General features: G+C 53.0%; 1 protein-coding gene across 1 annotated transcript in view; it reads left to right on the top strand.

Annotated features, from left to right (window-relative positions):
* Positions 1-16,249, top strand: part of CREB3L1 (cAMP responsive element binding protein 3 like 1) — a 35,537-nt gene extending 19,288 nt beyond the window's left edge. The window contains exons 2-12 of the mRNA XM_036258951.1: positions 1,635-1,863; positions 5,197-5,381; positions 7,626-7,704; positions 8,602-8,759; positions 9,420-9,569; positions 9,722-9,780; positions 9,926-9,994; positions 12,017-12,116; positions 12,984-13,110; positions 15,134-15,401; positions 15,581-16,249. Coding sequence (XP_036114844.1) covers positions 1,635-1,863; positions 5,197-5,381; positions 7,626-7,704; positions 8,602-8,759; positions 9,420-9,569; positions 9,722-9,780; positions 9,926-9,994; positions 12,017-12,116; positions 12,984-13,110; positions 15,134-15,401; positions 15,581-15,617 — 1,461 coding nt within the window. The 3' untranslated portion in view covers positions 15,618-16,249. The remainder of the gene's footprint in view (positions 1-1,634; positions 1,864-5,196; positions 5,382-7,625; positions 7,705-8,601; positions 8,760-9,419; positions 9,570-9,721; positions 9,781-9,925; positions 9,995-12,016; positions 12,117-12,983; positions 13,111-15,133; positions 15,402-15,580) is intronic.
* The last annotated feature ends 454 nt before the right edge of the window (positions 16,250-16,703 follow it).

Here is a 16,703-nt window from a genome sequence, read left to right on the forward strand (position 1 = left end):
CTCAGTGGTTGAGCGTCGACCCATGCACCAAGAGGTCACTGGTTCGATTCTCAGTCAGGGCACATGCCCATGTTGTCAGCCAAATCCCCAGTGGGGGGCGTGCAGGAGGCAGCCAATCAATGTTCTCTCTCATCAATGTTTATCTCTCTCTCTCCCCCTTTCCCTTCCTCTTAAAAAATAATAGTCCTAACAGGGAGGAACTATTACCATCCCCTCTGTACAAAGGAGGAAATGAAACATAGAAAGCTTAATCAACCTTCCCAGAATCACAGAGACAATATTTTTCAGACATTTTTGTTTCTAGGAAATATATTTTACATCATTACCAAGAACATACACACACACATAACTGAGATATAAATTTACACTAGGTATTTAACTTTTCTGTGTGCTGTGCATTCTGATATTTTCTACTCTATTTTATTTCTTCTTATATTCTGGTCATGACCTACTAAATTGATTTCACAACCCGTTAATGAGTCAACACCCACAGTTTGAATGGCACTGAGTCATAGCCAGAAGTTCTGAGGTCAGGATTTGAACCCAAGTGATACGGCTCCAGAGCCTATTCTCTTGGGATAAAGAATGGCTTAGAAAAGGGAGATACTGGAGGCATGAGGACAGGTGGGGACTGTACTAACAAAGGGAATGGAGGTCTCAATAATCCCACCACCTTGCATCCCAGCAAAAGATAATACAAAAGTCATTAATACTGCCATTGGGTACAAACTTGCTGCTATAGACATAGTTATTCTTTTCTTTTCTTTTTCTTTTTTAACTTATTTTTCAATTACAGTTTACAGTCATTATTATTCTGTGTTAGTTTCAGATGTACAGCATAGTGGTTAGAAAATCATATACTTTACAGAGTGGTCCCCCACTGTTTTAAGTACCCACCTGGCCCCATACATATTTCTCTATATATTATTGATATAGTCCCTGTGCTATAATCTACATCTCTGTGGCTATTCTGTAACTACCAATTTGTACTCTTTAATTCCTCACCTTATTCACCCAGTCCCCCAAACTCCCCTCCCTCTGTCAGTCTGTCCTCTGTGTCTATGAGTCTCTTTTTATTTTGTTTGTTTGATTTGCACTTTAGATTCTACATATGAGTGAAATCATGTGGCATTTTTCTTTCTCTGACTGGCTTATGTCACTTAGCATAACACCCTCCAGGTCCATCCACGCTGTCACAAAGACATAGTTATCCTTTTTAATTAGTCCCCCCATGAAGGGAGTAGGGAGGACGGAGAGATAGGCTTGGGCAATCTAAGTGCTGTAACCAAGGTCACTGACCAGAACTGGAGCCCTGTGTCCCGTCACCGGGTCCAGGGATCCCTTCACCCCATCCATAGCTTCCCTTGAGGATAAGACATTGAAGCTGGAGGTGGCCGTGGAGGTAGTGGTGGAGGTCATGGGATGAGAGTGGTACTGGTAACAACAGAAATGATAATAGTTGATACAGTGACACGGGTAGCGGTGCTGGTGGTGGTATTAATGACGGCGGGAAGAGTAATGGGGAGGTCGCAGAGACAGTGGTGGTGGTGGCAGGGCTGGAGGGACCACCACAACAGTGTCTGTACCCCCTTCCCAAGCTAACCTTCTCCTTCCACCACCTTCCCCTTCCCTAGCATTTCCCTGAGCACCTGGACCACTTTGCGGAGAACATGGAGGACTTCTCCAACGACCTTTTCAGCAGTTTCTTTGATGACCCTGTGCTGGATGAGAAGAGCCCTCTACTGGACATGGAACTGGACTCCCCAACACCAGGCATCCAGGCTGAGCACAGCTACTCCCTGAGTGGTGACTCGGCGCCTCAGAGCCCCCTTGTACCTATCAAGATGGAGGACACCACCCAAGGTAAGAAAGGGTGGAAGGGCCCAGGGACAGCACAGGCCCAGAAGGCCCAGGACAGAAGGACGCTTTGAGGGACTGCAGGGGAGGCCTGGAGGCTGACTCCCAGAGGCTCCCGGAGAAGGCACCCCCAAACACCTCTCAGGAAGGTTGCCCTTTTTGCTCTCCCTCTAATCAAATCCATGTGGGCACATCTCAGAAGAGTTTGTTGACAACTTGGGGTGGTTCCCAGACTAGCAGTATCGCCTGGGAACTTGTTAGCAATGCAGATGCTCAGGTCCCTCCCAGACCTGCTGGATCAGAGACGCTGTGGGTAGGGCTCAGCCTCCCAGACGGTTCTGAAGCACACTTGGGTCTGAGAACCATTGACTTAGAGGAAACACTGAGGGGAATTAAACAATAAATGTGGACAAGTTACCAAAACTCTATCTAGAACCTTCTCACCCCTCACACTGTGATGGCCTCTGAGAGGCTACCTGGGAGAGACTCCTGCGCCTACGTTGTTACTCACAGTAGGGTTTTCTTTTTTATTTTTATTTTATTTTCTTATTTTTTAATTTTTTTTTTAATCCTCAGCCGAGGACACTTTTTGATATTTTGTTCAGATAGAGTGGGAGGGAGAGAGAGAGAGAGAGAAACATAGACATGAAAGGGACACATCAAGCGGCTGCCACCCGCATGACCCAACCAGGGCCGGGGACAAACTGCAACCGCGGTACCGAACCCGTAGCGGAAACCGAACCCAGGTCTCTCTGGACCGCAGGCCGACGCTCTAACCACTGAGCCAAACCGGCCCGGGCCACAGTAGGGTTTCCTAAAGCTCCCCTCTCCCTGCACCCGCCTTGCTTTTAAGCAAAGGGCCCTTCGAGTCTTTTCTCTCAGGTAATCAGCATTCAAGAACTCCAGACTACGCCCCACCAGAAACGATCCCTTTGGACATTTCCTCAAACAGGTGGGCCTGGCCCCGTCATACTTGCTGGGTGACCATGGACACACTCCTGGCCTCTATAAGCCTCAGTTTCTTCATCTGTAAATGGGAATAACAAAAACATTTCTATAGCATCAAGTGCTGTTATGTTAGTTATCTCATTGATTTCTCACAACTCATAGGTGAGGTAGGACTCACTTTGATCATAATCCCCATTTGACTGATAAGGATGATGAGACTCCAAGGAAGCTGAGCTGTTTAGGGAACACAAAGTCAAATGCAGGGTAGGGACCAGGAAGCAAGCAGCCACCCTTGCCACCACCACATTGGCCAGTCTCAAGGGGGCAGCAAGGGATCCTGCCTTTGGAACCAAACAGGCTCTGGTATGCATCCTCATGCTTTTTCCACCAGCTGCTGCGAGACCTTGGGCAAGTTTCTTAACCTCCCCGGGCTTCTGTTTCCCCAATTATAAAATGCAGATAATATGTGGCTGGAGAATTCTGGACAGGGTTAAGAATCCCAGCACATAATATAGATCAATAATTACTGGCTATTTTCATCGTGCCTATATTAATACTGTAGTGGTTCTTAGACTTCTTTCCCCTCAGAGGACAATGGTCTTGAGTGATTTTCTTAATATTCTCATCCATTAAATGGGGAAAATAATGGTGCCTGTCCCATGGGCTTTGAGGGAGGCATCAGTGAGCTCATATGTGCCAAGGGCTTAGAGTTGCGCTCAGTGCAGAAAGCGTGAGCTGCTTCTGAGGGTTTTATAGGTTCCCTGGGGGCAGAGACAGGCCTTTAAGGGACCCCCTCCCTAACCCTGGCCCTGAGGGCAGGGACACGTCTTGGGGTTTTAAATGGCTCCAGGGCTTGTGGCTGCTGAGGTCTCAGCTTCCCTCATGCCCTGGCCTCAGCTAAGAACTCTGAGGTTGCCCTGGCCGGTTTGGCTCAACGGTTAGAGCATCAGACTGTGGACCGGAGGGTCCTGGGTATGGTTCCCGCTAAGGGCATGTTGCCTTGGTTGCTGTTTGTCCCCGGCCCTGGTTGGGGTCGTGTGGGTGGCAGCCACTTGATGTGTCTCTCTTGCACATTGATGTTTCTCTCCCTCTCTCCTTCCCTCCCTCCCTCTCTCCCTCTGGCTCTATCTGAAGATAAATGCGCGCACACACACACACACACACACACACACACTCTAAGGTCGCCTCAATGAGGCCTCAGGCACAGCCTGGGGGAGGGCAGGGTGTGGGAAGAGCTCCCTCCCATCGCAGGGTCTTCATCCACCCCATAGGTCCAGCCCAGCAACTCCATGGACACCCCCAATCTATATTTAGAGTAATTTGTTTGTGGGCCCTTTGCAGGGGGCAGCTTCCCGGAGAACCAGGGGCTGGTCCTGTAATTTGGGAAGATTGTGGGTGTTCCTAGAGCCCAGGGGCAGCCTGTGGCCCAGAGCTGGGGCACTCAGACTCCCAGCAGGGTGGGGCCTGGCCCCTGAGGAGGGATCAGGCAGCTGTCGACTCCTCACCCACAGTGGGTCCCAAAGGCCGGAGTCCCCTATAGCCCTTCCCTTGCAAGCTGGCTGCCCAGCCCCTGCCTTACCAGTGCTTCTCTAGCTGGGGCCACCTGCGCTGGGGTGGAGGACCGTGGGCACCCAGCAGGAAGGGGGTGATGTCTGCCAGCCCTGTGTCCCAAGTGAGGCCCACTAGATAGGCAGGAGGTAGACACTGCCTGGGAACACCCCTCACCCCACACCTGCCCCAAGTCACCAGGCCCTGTGACTTCTCCCTTCTGAGTTTGTCTCCATCCCCACTGCTATTACCTTTGTTCAGGCCTCTCGTTGGACAATTTCAACAGACTCCTGCGGCCTCCCTGCCTCTAACTTGCCTGCCCCACAGAGGCAGAGTGGTTGTTTTTAGCATTACAAATATGAGCAGACTTAAAACTCTCCGGTGCCACCTCATTACCTTTAGGACAAAGTCACAGCTCTGAGCGCAGCCACCAAGGCCGTGCCACCCCTGCTGGCCTCTCTGACCCCGTTTCCTTTCCTTTTCATTCTGACTGCATTAAACTGCTTGTGACTCTCACTAGATGCCCAGAACCTAGCACAGTGCTCAGCAAATGTTGACTGAATAACAATAATTACATTAAGAATAGCTATTATTTATTGAGCATTTATTTACTTCTTAAGGGGCACTTTTATAGATGAGAAAGCTAAGGCTCAGAGAGGTTAAACAACTTGCCTAAGGTCACACAGCCAGTCAGGAGGGGTCCAGGTCTGTTGTCCAAGCCCAGTCTATAAGCTGCTGAATGAAGAAGATGCCCCATTTCTTCTGGCTCCCCAGGGATAGGAGGAGGGCTGAGCCCTGTGCTCTGGCAGTCTCCTGAGCCTGGGTCCTGCCCCCTTCCCCCAGATGTGGAACATGGAGCCTGGGTGCTGGGACACAAACTGTGCTCCGTCATGGTGAAGCAGGAGCAGAGCCTGGAGCTGCCTGTGGACCCTCTGGCTGCTTCCTCAGCCATGGCTGCTGCCGCCGCCATGGCCACCACCCCGCTGCTGGGCCTCAGCCCCCTGTCCAGGCTGCCCGTCCCCCACCAGGTGAGCCTGGGTACTGTTTTGTAGGGGCTGAGGGAGGAGGGAGGGGTGGTGGGTCCCTGTGGGAAGAACATCCAAAGCCCTGAGCACTCCAGGGCTCTGTGAAAGAAGCAATGTGACCCTCAGGACCGAGGGTCGGAACTCCCAGACTGGGCCTCTGCTTCCCCCCTAGGCCACCCCTGCATCATCTAGAATGTGCACAAACCACGGAACCCTCCCAGCAAGCTCAGGCCCTCACTGTGTGTGGAAAAGACTTACAGGGACGCAGGCAGGGCTGGGCGTCAGGGACCACCTCCAGAGACCCAGAGATGCAGATAGCCCAGGCCGCTTAATTTTCTCAAAGCGTCAGCATTTTCAAAGAAGAAAGACCAACATGGAAATACAGACTTTGTGCTATCTTTCCACTGTTTACATTTATGAGACTGATATTTTTAACCCACACTCTCATGCCCTCCTCCCCACCCCCATGAATGTATAGATATAACAGCATCCAGCTCTAGATCCAAGGTGATGTCTAAAGACCCTTCTGATAATGTGAGGCCCAGAGCCCAGGCGCCTGGGAGAGGCCCTGCCTGGGTCCCAGCTTGGCTCTCACTTGTGCTCTGGGCACAGGACTTCCCTCTCCTCAGCCTCCTTCTCTACAAAAAGCTCCTTGAGCTACCTCTAAGGAGCTTCTGTCCCGGGGTCTACAATACAAGGGTCATCTTAAATCGCTAGTCTGGATTGAGCCAGCCCTGCCCCCTGCTGGCCACACAGCTCACCTGATCAGAGTGTGGCCACAGGCAGAGGATCAGCCCCTTCCTACCCCTCCCAACCCCACCACTGTCCCCAAGGATCAAGGATGCAGATGTGGAGGACCTTTTGTGACCAGATCCAAGACTGGCTCAGCCACACCTCGGGCCTTGCCAAAGCAGGGAGGGTACGCAGGGGTCTTAGAGGTGGGGCATGTGCCTCAGAGAAGAAAACTGACGCTCAAGGAGTTAAGCAACTTGCCCCATATCACACAGAAACAGTGGAGCTGCACCCCCACTCAGCCGCCAGACCCTGAAGCCCACACCCTCACTCCAGTGAGGTCACGACACCCTAGTGGAGGCACAGGAGCCAGGAGTTGGTGTGGTCAGTCAGTCATGAGCTGTGTGACCCACATAAGGGCCATCACCCTTCTGTACCACAGTCTCCTCATCTGCTATTGAGGACTGAGCTGGGATATAGACCAGGGAACCTCCCAGGTCCCTGCCCACTTGAACCTTCCGTGATTCTTACTCATCTGCCTAAATTTGGGATTCTGTGTCCCACCCACAATATCAGACCTCTCTCTGCTGGCTGCAGACCCTGAGAGAGATAGTCCTGAAATCCAGCCGCCAACACAGTGCCTTCCCCAAGGAGAACGCTGCTTACATGTGTGTTGACAACCACGTGTAGGAAGCCATGCACGTTCCCGAATCCTGTCTGGAACAGCAGTTGGAATATAAAGAACTAGGAATGCAAGTTTGTTTAAAGTTAAATCAATTTCCGTCAGTCCCCCGCTTAAAACTCATTAGGAGCTCCTCACCACTTCAACCTCTTTGCCTGGATTCCGCTCCCACCCTGATCTTCTGGTCCTGTTTCCTACCCCTCCACCCCAACACACATCCCTACATTATGGACACCCGGAATACTTGCAGTTTCCAGATCCAGCCATGCTCTGTCTGGCCTCTGTGCCTTTGCAGATGCTTTTCCCTCTGCTTGGAATGCCTTTCCTCTCACGCATCACCTGCCCTGCCCGTTATCTGCAATACTCCTGTGTATCTCTCAGGACTCATTTCAGACTCCAGCTGCTCAGGGAGCTTTCCCGGCCACCAGCCAGTTAACGCCTCCTGTGTCTGTGCTATTGTTACCATTCATTGAATAGCTGCAATGTGCCAGACAGTCCCTCTCATTCTCATGGCAACCCACACACAAAGGCCTGTGGCCTTCACAGTCAGCACAGGGTCAGTCTTTGCCAAGAAGATGGCACTGGCCACGAGAAGCCCTCCTTCTCTGAGTTCAAGGCCAGAACTAACCTTTCCCTTCTCTGAGGTCTGACGTGGCTTCTCCAAGCACGGAACTGGCATCTGCTCCCTCTGGGCTATGCCCAGAACTGTAACCCTAGTCGCCTCCGCAATGGTGCAGGACTGGCCGCCAGCCTCAGGGAGGGAGATGGGGTGGATGGCACGGTGGGGACAGCCCCAGGGACAGCTGCTAGAGCTGGACCTGTCTCTTCCTCAGACCCCGGGAGAGATGACTCAGCTGCCTGTGATCAAAGCAGAGCCCCAGGAGGTGAACCAGTTCCTCAAAGTGACACCAGGTAAGTATGTCCAGGGAGGGACTCTTTTCCTCTCTGGTCCTGGGCAGATAGCACCCCTACTACCTTGGTCCATCCCACCCACCCCCTCAACAACCCCAGCTCTCCCCAGAATCCCCTCTCCTCCCTGCCTTGCCCACTCTCCCACCCCTCTTACCCAACCTCTGACTGTCATCCTACTATCAACACCTCTCACCCTCTTGGCTAATCCCCCATCAAGCACTAACTGAAGCTCACTCCATTGCCATTCGGTCATCTGTCCATTTGTCCATCTGTCCATTCAGCTGTCCATCCATCCATAAATCTGGGCATTCTATGCTGCCCTGGGGGCTCTCCCTGACCAGGCTTCCTCCTGACCACCTGCAGAGTGTCAGCCTACCTGGGGGGTGGGGGGGAGCTGGGGAGAGCAGTGCTCCTGGCTGGTCTGTTGAAGGCCCAACGCCTACTGTCCTGTTACCCTGAAGTCGGAAATGGAAACCACGGGGCAGTTATGGCTACACATCTGGGGTGGAAGGGAGGAAGGCAAGAGACTTCTGCTTGCCCAGCCATGGAAGTGACAATGATGGCTCCCAGAGTCCCCAAAGACCCTGGACCCTGTGAAGTCAGTAATGGGGAGGGCCTCCAAGGATCCAGCCTCTGTGATATCCACCCGCGCCAAGGATCAGGCTTAAAGGAGCCAGGCCTCTGGTGTCAGAGATGAGGTGGCACCCAGGAATCAGCTTCTGGGATGTCAGCTCCCACTTTCTGATACCACAGAGGAGCTTTTGATACCAGAGCTGGTCAAGGCCCCAGCAGTCTTGACCACATCAGGGCTGGCTTAGGCCCAGGCTCTGCTGCACTCTGAGGTCACAACAGAGCTGGAATGCAACCCTGCTAACCTGGCTTCCCTACTCTCCCCAGAGGACCTGGTGCAGATGCCTCCAACGCCCCCCAGCAGCCATGGAAGCGACAGTGACGGCTCCCAGAGTCCCCGCTCTCTGCCCCCCTCCAGCCCTGCCCGGCCCATGGCCCGCTCCTCTGCGGCCATCTCCACCTCTCCCCTCCTCACTGCCCCTCATGTAAGCAGCCGGGGTGTCTGGGGTACATAATTGAGTGAATTCACTCTGGCACACAACCAGTGGGGAAGGGCCTGGGGAGCCCCAAACGTGACCCCCACCCCCATCAGAATTCAGAAGGGTGCCTGCCTGGCAGATGGGAGTGAGAATCTTTTAATCCTGCCTTGTGGTGAATATAAAATAGGGAGGGAGGTCCAACCCACACAAGAGCCAGGACTTGAACTTGACATTCCTGAGCTCCATGGGGATGGCCCCAACTGCTTCCAGGGAGCACTGTTTGGGGAGCAGTGCTCAGCAGGTCCAGAGTGCCCAGGAAACTGGCGCTACCGTGGGTATGGAGTCTTCCAAGTCAAGACCGTAGGGATATGAGGAGGGTGCCATTTATGGGGCCCTGGACGGGTGGGTTTTGAGGCTCTGATTTTCGGGGTGGGATCTAGGGATCCCCCAACAATGTACCAAGTGCCTAATACACTGGGCTCCTAGCACCATCCTAAGCACGTGCTACATGTTACTAGGTTTAATTCAGATCTGCCCCTTTATTAGCTGAGGAAACGGGCTCAGAGAGTTGAGTGCTTTGCCCAGGTCACACACAGAATAAATAGCAGAGCTTGAATTTGAACCCAGGGTTGTAGGTTCCTAACCATCGTGTCCTATTTCCCACAGAAATTACAGGGGACTTCAGGGCCACTGCTCCTGACAGAAGAAGAGAAGCGCACCTTGATTGCTGAGGGCTACCCCATCCCCACGAAACTGCCCCTCACCAAAGCCGAAGAGAAGGCTTTGAAGAGGGTCCGGAGGAAAATCAAGAACAAGGTAAAGCAAGAGCTGGATCCTGGCCTTGCTCTGGGGCTTCCTTGGTGGGTGGGGCCTCTGATCCCCTGGCCATGCCAGCCCTGAAATTGGGGAGTCCCAGGAAGTGGACTTGTGGCCCTGGTAACCCCTGTTTTGGGGCCTCCCCTCTCTAGATCTCGGCCCAGGAGAGCCGCCGTAAGAAGAAGGAATACGTGGAGTGTCTAGAAAAGAAGTAAGGGTCCGAGGTGGGGCGGGGGGCCTGGGCTCACGGGCTCCGGGGACAGGAGGCAGAGGGGGTGAAATGCCGGTGGGCAGGACTATGGGCAGCAGCAAATCGGAGGGCTGCCTCTGAGCCTGTGCCTGCTTGGCCCCTGCAGAGTGGAGACATTTACATCAGAGAACAACGAACTGTGGAAGAAGGTGGAGACCCTGGAGAATGCCAACAGGTGGGTGCTGCCACCTGCATCCTGCCCTGCCCTCTGCCTTCTGCAGCCAGTGCCTGGCTCTGGGAGGCAGGAGGGAGGAGAGGTAACTGAGTTCAGGATGAACCCCAGAATCAGGAACCCTGCAGCCCAGGACTCCAGCTTCCCATTCTTCATCCACACACAGCTTGACACACCTGACAGGGCTGGTGAGAAGCTTTAAATGAGATGGTTCAGAGCAGTGCTTTTCAGAGCATGGTCCTCAGACCACCAGCAGCAGCCTCCCTTGTGAACTTGTTAGAAATGCTTGTTCTCAGGCCTCACACCAGGGCTACTGAAGCAGGAAGTCCAGGGAGAGGGCTCAGCGATCTGTTTTAGTAAGCGCTCCAGGTAATTCTGAGGCTCCCCAGAGAGAGGTGTAGCCACTCAAAGCGAGCTTCTCGGACAAACAGCATCAGCACCGCCTGGGAGCTTGTAAGAAATACAGAATCTCAGGACTTACTGAATCAGAATCTGCATTTCAGCAAGCTCCTTGGGTGAGTCACATACACAATTGTGTTTGAGAAACATTCATGTAGGCACAGCGCCTGGCCTGAAGTAGCTTCATAAAGTCACAGCTCTGGATTTGGATTCCACACCACGATTTTAGTGACGGGGCCCGGCTTCTTTGTCTAAGTGGCAACGATAGAAGCAGCATCTTACAGGCGTCGCGTGAAGATTCAATGAGACAGTGCAACTCAAGGGCCCAGCGCTGTGCTTGGCATTTCAGAATACTCAATTCTTGTTAGTTTTTCTTTTTTATTGTTACTATTCTGAATTATTTTTTGTTGTTGTTAATCCTCATCTGAGGATATTTTTTTCCATTGATTTTTAGAGAGAGTGGGAGGGAGAGAGACAGAGAAAGAGAGAGAAACATTGATATGAGAGATTCATCAATTGGTTGCCTCCTGCACGACCCCGACCAGGGCCGGGGATCGAACCTGCAACCCAGGTACATGCCCTTGACTGTGAATCGAACCTGCAACCCTTCAGTCCCCACACCACCACTCTAGCTGCTGAGTCAAACCAACCAGGGCTATTCTGAATTCTTGATAGTGCCCAGCCATGAGCCCACAGTAGGTCTTTAATGATTATTTACTGGGATTAATTAAAATAGACAACAGTTGGTATGTAGCTAGCAGGTGCTCAACAGAAGGCTTTCTCCTTCTTTCCTTCCTTTCCCCCAGCTTCTCCAGCGGGATCCAGGTACTCTCCTGACTGACGTGGACAATGTCCGCTACTCAGGGAAGGGGAGTGGGAATCCTCACCCTTCACCCCTCTCTCTGGCCCAGATTCCTCTCTGGACCCAAATTGGCCAGGCCCTTGGAGCTATTTTGCCACCTGCTGTACATTGTGGGAACTGCAACCCTCTCTGCCAGGCTGGGTGGAGAAAAGAGATGATTCAAGGTTCACCAAGCACCTTCTGTGTTTGCCCTGAGGAATCCAGGCCAGGTGGAACCCAGTCCTTACTTTCAGGGACCCCACAGTTAGTTGAGGAGACTGATATGGAAATCCATAAATAAACGAAGTGTTACAGATGCTGCGACAAATGTAAAAACAGCAATAAAATTAACAAAAATGGTAGTTACCATTTACTGGTCGCTCATTATACACCAGACAGCTGCCAGACATGTCCTTCTCCACTTGGGGTGCTATGGGGTGCAAAGGAGGGAGGTCAACTTAGCTGTGGCCGAGGTAGGGTGAGAAAAAGTGACTTCAGCCCAGGTTGGACAGGCCTTCCCCCAACCCCCACTTTGGCCCGGAGCATCACAGGGCACCCCTGAGCTCCCATAAGGTGACCCAGCTATTCACCATGAGACAGGCCCCAGGTTCCCGAGCTACGCCACAGAGGAGTCAAGCAGGAGGTGACCTTTTCTGTCTTGACTGAAATGGACACCTTGTGTAGAAGCCAGGTTGGAGCCAGCCTAGGTGCTCCCCTGGAGAGTTCCCGGAGGCAGAGGGCCTGCTGCGTCAGGGCCTGCCGGGTGACCACTGTGTCCTCCTCAGGACCCTGCTCCAGCAGCTGCAGAAACTCCAGACTCTGGTCACCAACAAGATCGCCAGACCTTACAAGATGGCCGCCACCCAGACTGGGACCTGCCTCATGGTAGGTGCTGCTCCCCCAGACAAGGCCACAGGGGACACATCTTCCCCAGGCTGGCTTTCTAGGGGGGTGGACAGACCTTTGAAAGACTGGCAGTATTATGGGCAAAACCACCAGGGTACACCATCTTAGTGCTTAGTGGCCTGACTCCAGCAGAGCCCAGCCTCTTTCACCAAACCCATGGAACCTTCTAGAACATGGCCTTCCCTGACCAGTTCTAAAACAGTGTGGCTGTGTAGGGACGCACGTGAACCCAGCTAGGAGATGGCAGGGCAAGTCCCTGGAGAAGGCAGCCTCCATACCTGTGGGGTGAAGGGGTTGGGGAGACACGGAAGTATGGATTTGGTTCTTTCTGGAATGAATGGTGGAGAGAAGGCCAAGCAAATCTCTGAAAACCCAAAAGCATGCCCAGGGTGTGGCTCAGGCTTCTGCTAGTCCCTCTTCCACCCTCTCCTGCACCTGTCCAGCTGGCAGAACTGTGTGTGGACAGGGGTTAGTTTGGGCCTTGTGACTCTTAGCTCCTCCTGCTGAGAATCTGGTGTGATGCAATGTCCCCTCCCTTGTCCCAGCTCCAGTCCCCACCTCCACCTTTCTGCCTTACTGATTCCTCCACCCTGTGGGTGGTAACCTCGTTGGCCACTGCCCTTTTTCCAGCACTGCCTGTGATGCCCCTACAGTGGGCTGAGATGGCCTGAGCAGCCTCCTCCACCTTCTCCAGAGAGGGTGGGATACCCCACATCTAGTGGGTGGTTGGCTCTGGGAGCTTCCTCGGGAAAATACTGAGCCTTTTTCCCCATTGGTTTGGGGGAAGGCCAGGGTTGCAGCCCCCTCCTGCCCAGGATCTGACCACTACTCTCTCTCCACTACCAGGTGGCAGCCTTGTGCTTTGTTCTGGTGCTGGGCTCCCTTGTGCCCTGCCTCCCTGAGTTCTCCTCCAGCTCCCAGACTGTGAAGGAAGACCCCACGGCCATTGACAGTGTCTACACAGCCAGTCAGAGTGAGTGCCCTGAGCCAGGCTACCCTCCCCCAGCCCCAACTTCTGAGTAGAAGTCAGACACAGGGAGGAGTCAAGTTTTGGGTTGGCATCACCTCATTCTACCTCATCATTTTGCAGATGAGGAAACCGAGGCTCAAAAAAGGCCTATGACTTGTTCAGTGTTCATTGTGGAATCAGGACTACAATGTAGACCCGATACCCAGCCCAACCAGAAGTGGCCAGGGGGGTCAGTTTAGGGGATATCAGAAATGTTCCCATCTTAGCCCCCATGTATTATGGTGCCAGTGGTCATGGAGCCTCTGCTAAGCACTGTCTGTAGTTCACAAATGGATTAGCAAACAGGTTTCAGCTCAGGGTCATTTCCAATAAGATGGTGATGGCTCCCTGAAGCACTGTGTTAACAAGGACTCTGAGGTACCACTCAGGATCCACAGGAAGGGGTGCCAGGGTCCACTGGCGATGTCTACCATTGGCAGCAGCGGGGTAGTGGTGGTGTGGGCTCAGATATTTACCAACCCATGGGGGATTTTGAGGACTGTGGTTAAGAGCATGGGGCTTCAGAGTCCATCATATCTGCTTCTGCCACTTGCTAACTGCATGACCTTGGGCACGTGCCTTAAGCTCTCTAAGCTTGTATTTCTTCATCTGGAAATGGGAGTTACGGTTCCGCACTTAGCATGGCTGACGTGAAGATCAAATGATATGGTGTACAAACGCTGTCAACACAGATACCATACGTGGGCGGCAAGGGGAAAACAAGTCTAGGGCGCAGCAAGAATAGAATGGATTTCCAGAGGCAGAAGATACTGCAGGTAGACCTACAGAGGAACTTCCCAACCATGCTTCATTTACCAGCAGCGAGTCATCTGGCAGGGCAGGAGGAGGAAGAAGAGCCAGAAGGGCAGTCAGAGATGGGGAGAGTGAGTTTCCAGAAGGAGAGATACTGCAGGGAGGATGAGCTAGGCCTGTAGCATCTTGAGGGGAAGAAGCTGCTGGCGGCCAAAGGGAGTGGTAGGGGAAGAGGAAGTGGAGGCGGGGAGTGAGAATCACTCCCCAGACATGTGCAGCTGGACCTGAGAAGAAGAAAACAGGACAGTTTCCAGGGGACGTAAGGTCTTGAGAGCCATGTGCTGTTCCTCCAAAGCCAGAGGAGAGGGACCCCTGTGTATTTGGCAGTAGAGGAAACCTGAGCAGAGGAAGGAATGGAAGTTGGGGGCGGGGGTGTCAGTGTTGATGAACGAAGCCAGAGTCAGAGGATGCCAGAGAAGTAGTGAACCACTCGAGTGGGTGCAGTGCAGCTGGGGTAGGAAATGCTTTTGAGGCAGGCTGGCACACAGAGCTGGAGCATGGCACAATTCCAGGGGGCACCTTTCACAGAGGTCAGTGCCGAGACAGCCAGAAGGGTGGTGGTGCATGGAACCAGCATGGGACAACGTACCTGATAACCTGGAACTTTAATTATCTGTTCTGTGAAATGGGGCTAAAAATATCTGGTTCCTGAGTTTCTGCGAGATGTCAATTTTGATATAGGCCAAAGGACTTTGAACAATGCCTGGCACATAGATCTCCAACAAATGGGCTTCCTTTTCCTTCGCTTCCCTGAAGGGCACTCTAGGGCCTAGAAGGAGGAAGAAATTCTATGGAAATTAAGTGTTAGAAGTAGGATTCAAACCCAGCTCTCAGATGCCCTGGCCCAGTACCCTCTGCTTAGAAAGAGCTACTTTCTCTGCATGCTTACTAAACACAGTTTCAGTCACTTCCCCTATATTGTCTCATTTAAACCTCACATCTGTAAGAAGTTGGTCCTAATATCCCTATTGTGTAGGTGAACAGGCTGAGGCTCAGGAAAGTCAAAGCAAGGGCATGACTTGCCTGAGGTCACACAGCTCGGCATTGTTAGAGCTGGAGTTCAAGTCCAGGCCTTGAAGATTCCAGGGCCTGTGTCTGTAACGACTAGGCCATGAATGTGGTGGGACGGGAGGGAGACTCTTGGCACTGGGCTTACCCCGAGCTCCCTCTCCAGTGCCCTCCCGAAGCCTCCTGTTCTACGATGAGGGGGCAGGCTCTTGGGAGGATGGCCGCAGTGCCCTGCTGCCTGTGGAGCCCCCAGATGGCTGGGAAATCAAGCCCGGGGGGCCAGCGGAGCAGCGACCCCAGGACCACCTACAGCATGACCACATGGACAGCACCCACGAGACCACAAAGTACCTGAGTGAAGCCTGGCCAAAAGACATCGGGGGAAACGGCACCAGCCCCGACTTCTCTCACCCTAAGGAGTGGTTCCACGAGAGGTAGGTGGGTGGCCCTTTCCCTTCCTGGGGTCCCAGGCTCCACCTGCCCTCTGTCCACCCCTGGTCCCCGTGTCAGCCACACGTTCCCAAGGCCCCATCCCTCTCGAGTCCAGATCCAGCTTGCAGAGTGGTGAGAAGGTCCTCTTTGGACAAAGCCTCTGATTTTTCTCTCTCTCCAGGGATCTGGGCCCAAACACCACCATCAAGCTCTCCTAGGCCATGCCAAGACCCAGGACACAGGATGTACCCCTGGCATCCCTGAAGAAGGGTTGTCTTGCTCACTAACCCGGATCCGCCTTGTACCCCTGCCCCCTGGGGTCCCACCCCAGGAGAAAGGGTTCCACTTCTCCCAGCCCTTCTTTGCCCCAGATCTTGAATGGGGCCTCTCCTCTCCCCCCACATTTGGACTATTCCCTTGGGCCAACCACTCCGATCTCACCCTCCCTCCACACTTGTCCATCCCTCTCAGATAAACCACTGACTGGGCTACCCCCTCCTTCCTCACATTGACCAAGAGGACCACTGCCCTCCCTGCCCCCCTGCCCCCGATACACAAACAAACATACACGTCAACATGCCGACACACACGAACCCCTCACCCCCACTGTACAGAGACCAAGAACAGAAATTGTTTGTAAATAATGAACCTTATTTTTTATTATTGCCAGTCCCCTAAGATATTGTATTTTACAAGTCTCCCTCCTACCTTCACCCCTCCCTTGTTTTATATTTTATGAAGTTAGTGCGGGCTTTGCTGTTCCTTGGCCAGGGAAAGAGGGTCTCCCCCCCTCACCTGGCCTCCCCCCGCCGCTGCCCAAGCTGCTGGGCCTTTTTAATTGCCAAATTGCTTCATCCATCTGCTCAGCACTTGCTTTAAGAAGGCAAAAGTAAAAAAAAAAAAAAAAGATGCAGCATCAATTCCTGGCTTCGTGTCCTTCATTGGGGGGAGGGGGAGTTGGACTGGGGAATGTGGGGGTGAGAAGGTAAGTTTATTTTATATTTTGCCAGGGGTGACTGGAGTGTGGAGGTGTTGAGAAAGCATTTCTGTTAGGTTCCCTCTTCCAGCTAGATGCAGAATTCAGACTAGAAAGTCAAAGAATTGTTGCAACTGGCCCACCCCAGGCACCAGCTCCCTCCTCTGCTAAGTAGGGAAGCAGAGAGACATACAAGCCACCATGTCAGCCTTTAGGGATCAGAACTGCACGTGCTGAGCACCTTCTGTGGGCCGGGAGTCCCAGGTGGGTCCTTCTCAGACCTGCCAGGGTCTTTGTTCTTGTATCCTTCGCCTCAACTGGATGAAAG

The sequence above is a fragment of the Molossus molossus genome, unplaced genomic scaffold (assembly GCF_014108415.1).
Source record: "Molossus molossus isolate mMolMol1 unplaced genomic scaffold, mMolMol1.p scaffold_m16_p_13, whole genome shotgun sequence".
NCBI classification, from domain to species: domain Eukaryota; kingdom Metazoa; phylum Chordata; class Mammalia; order Chiroptera; family Molossidae; genus Molossus; species Molossus molossus.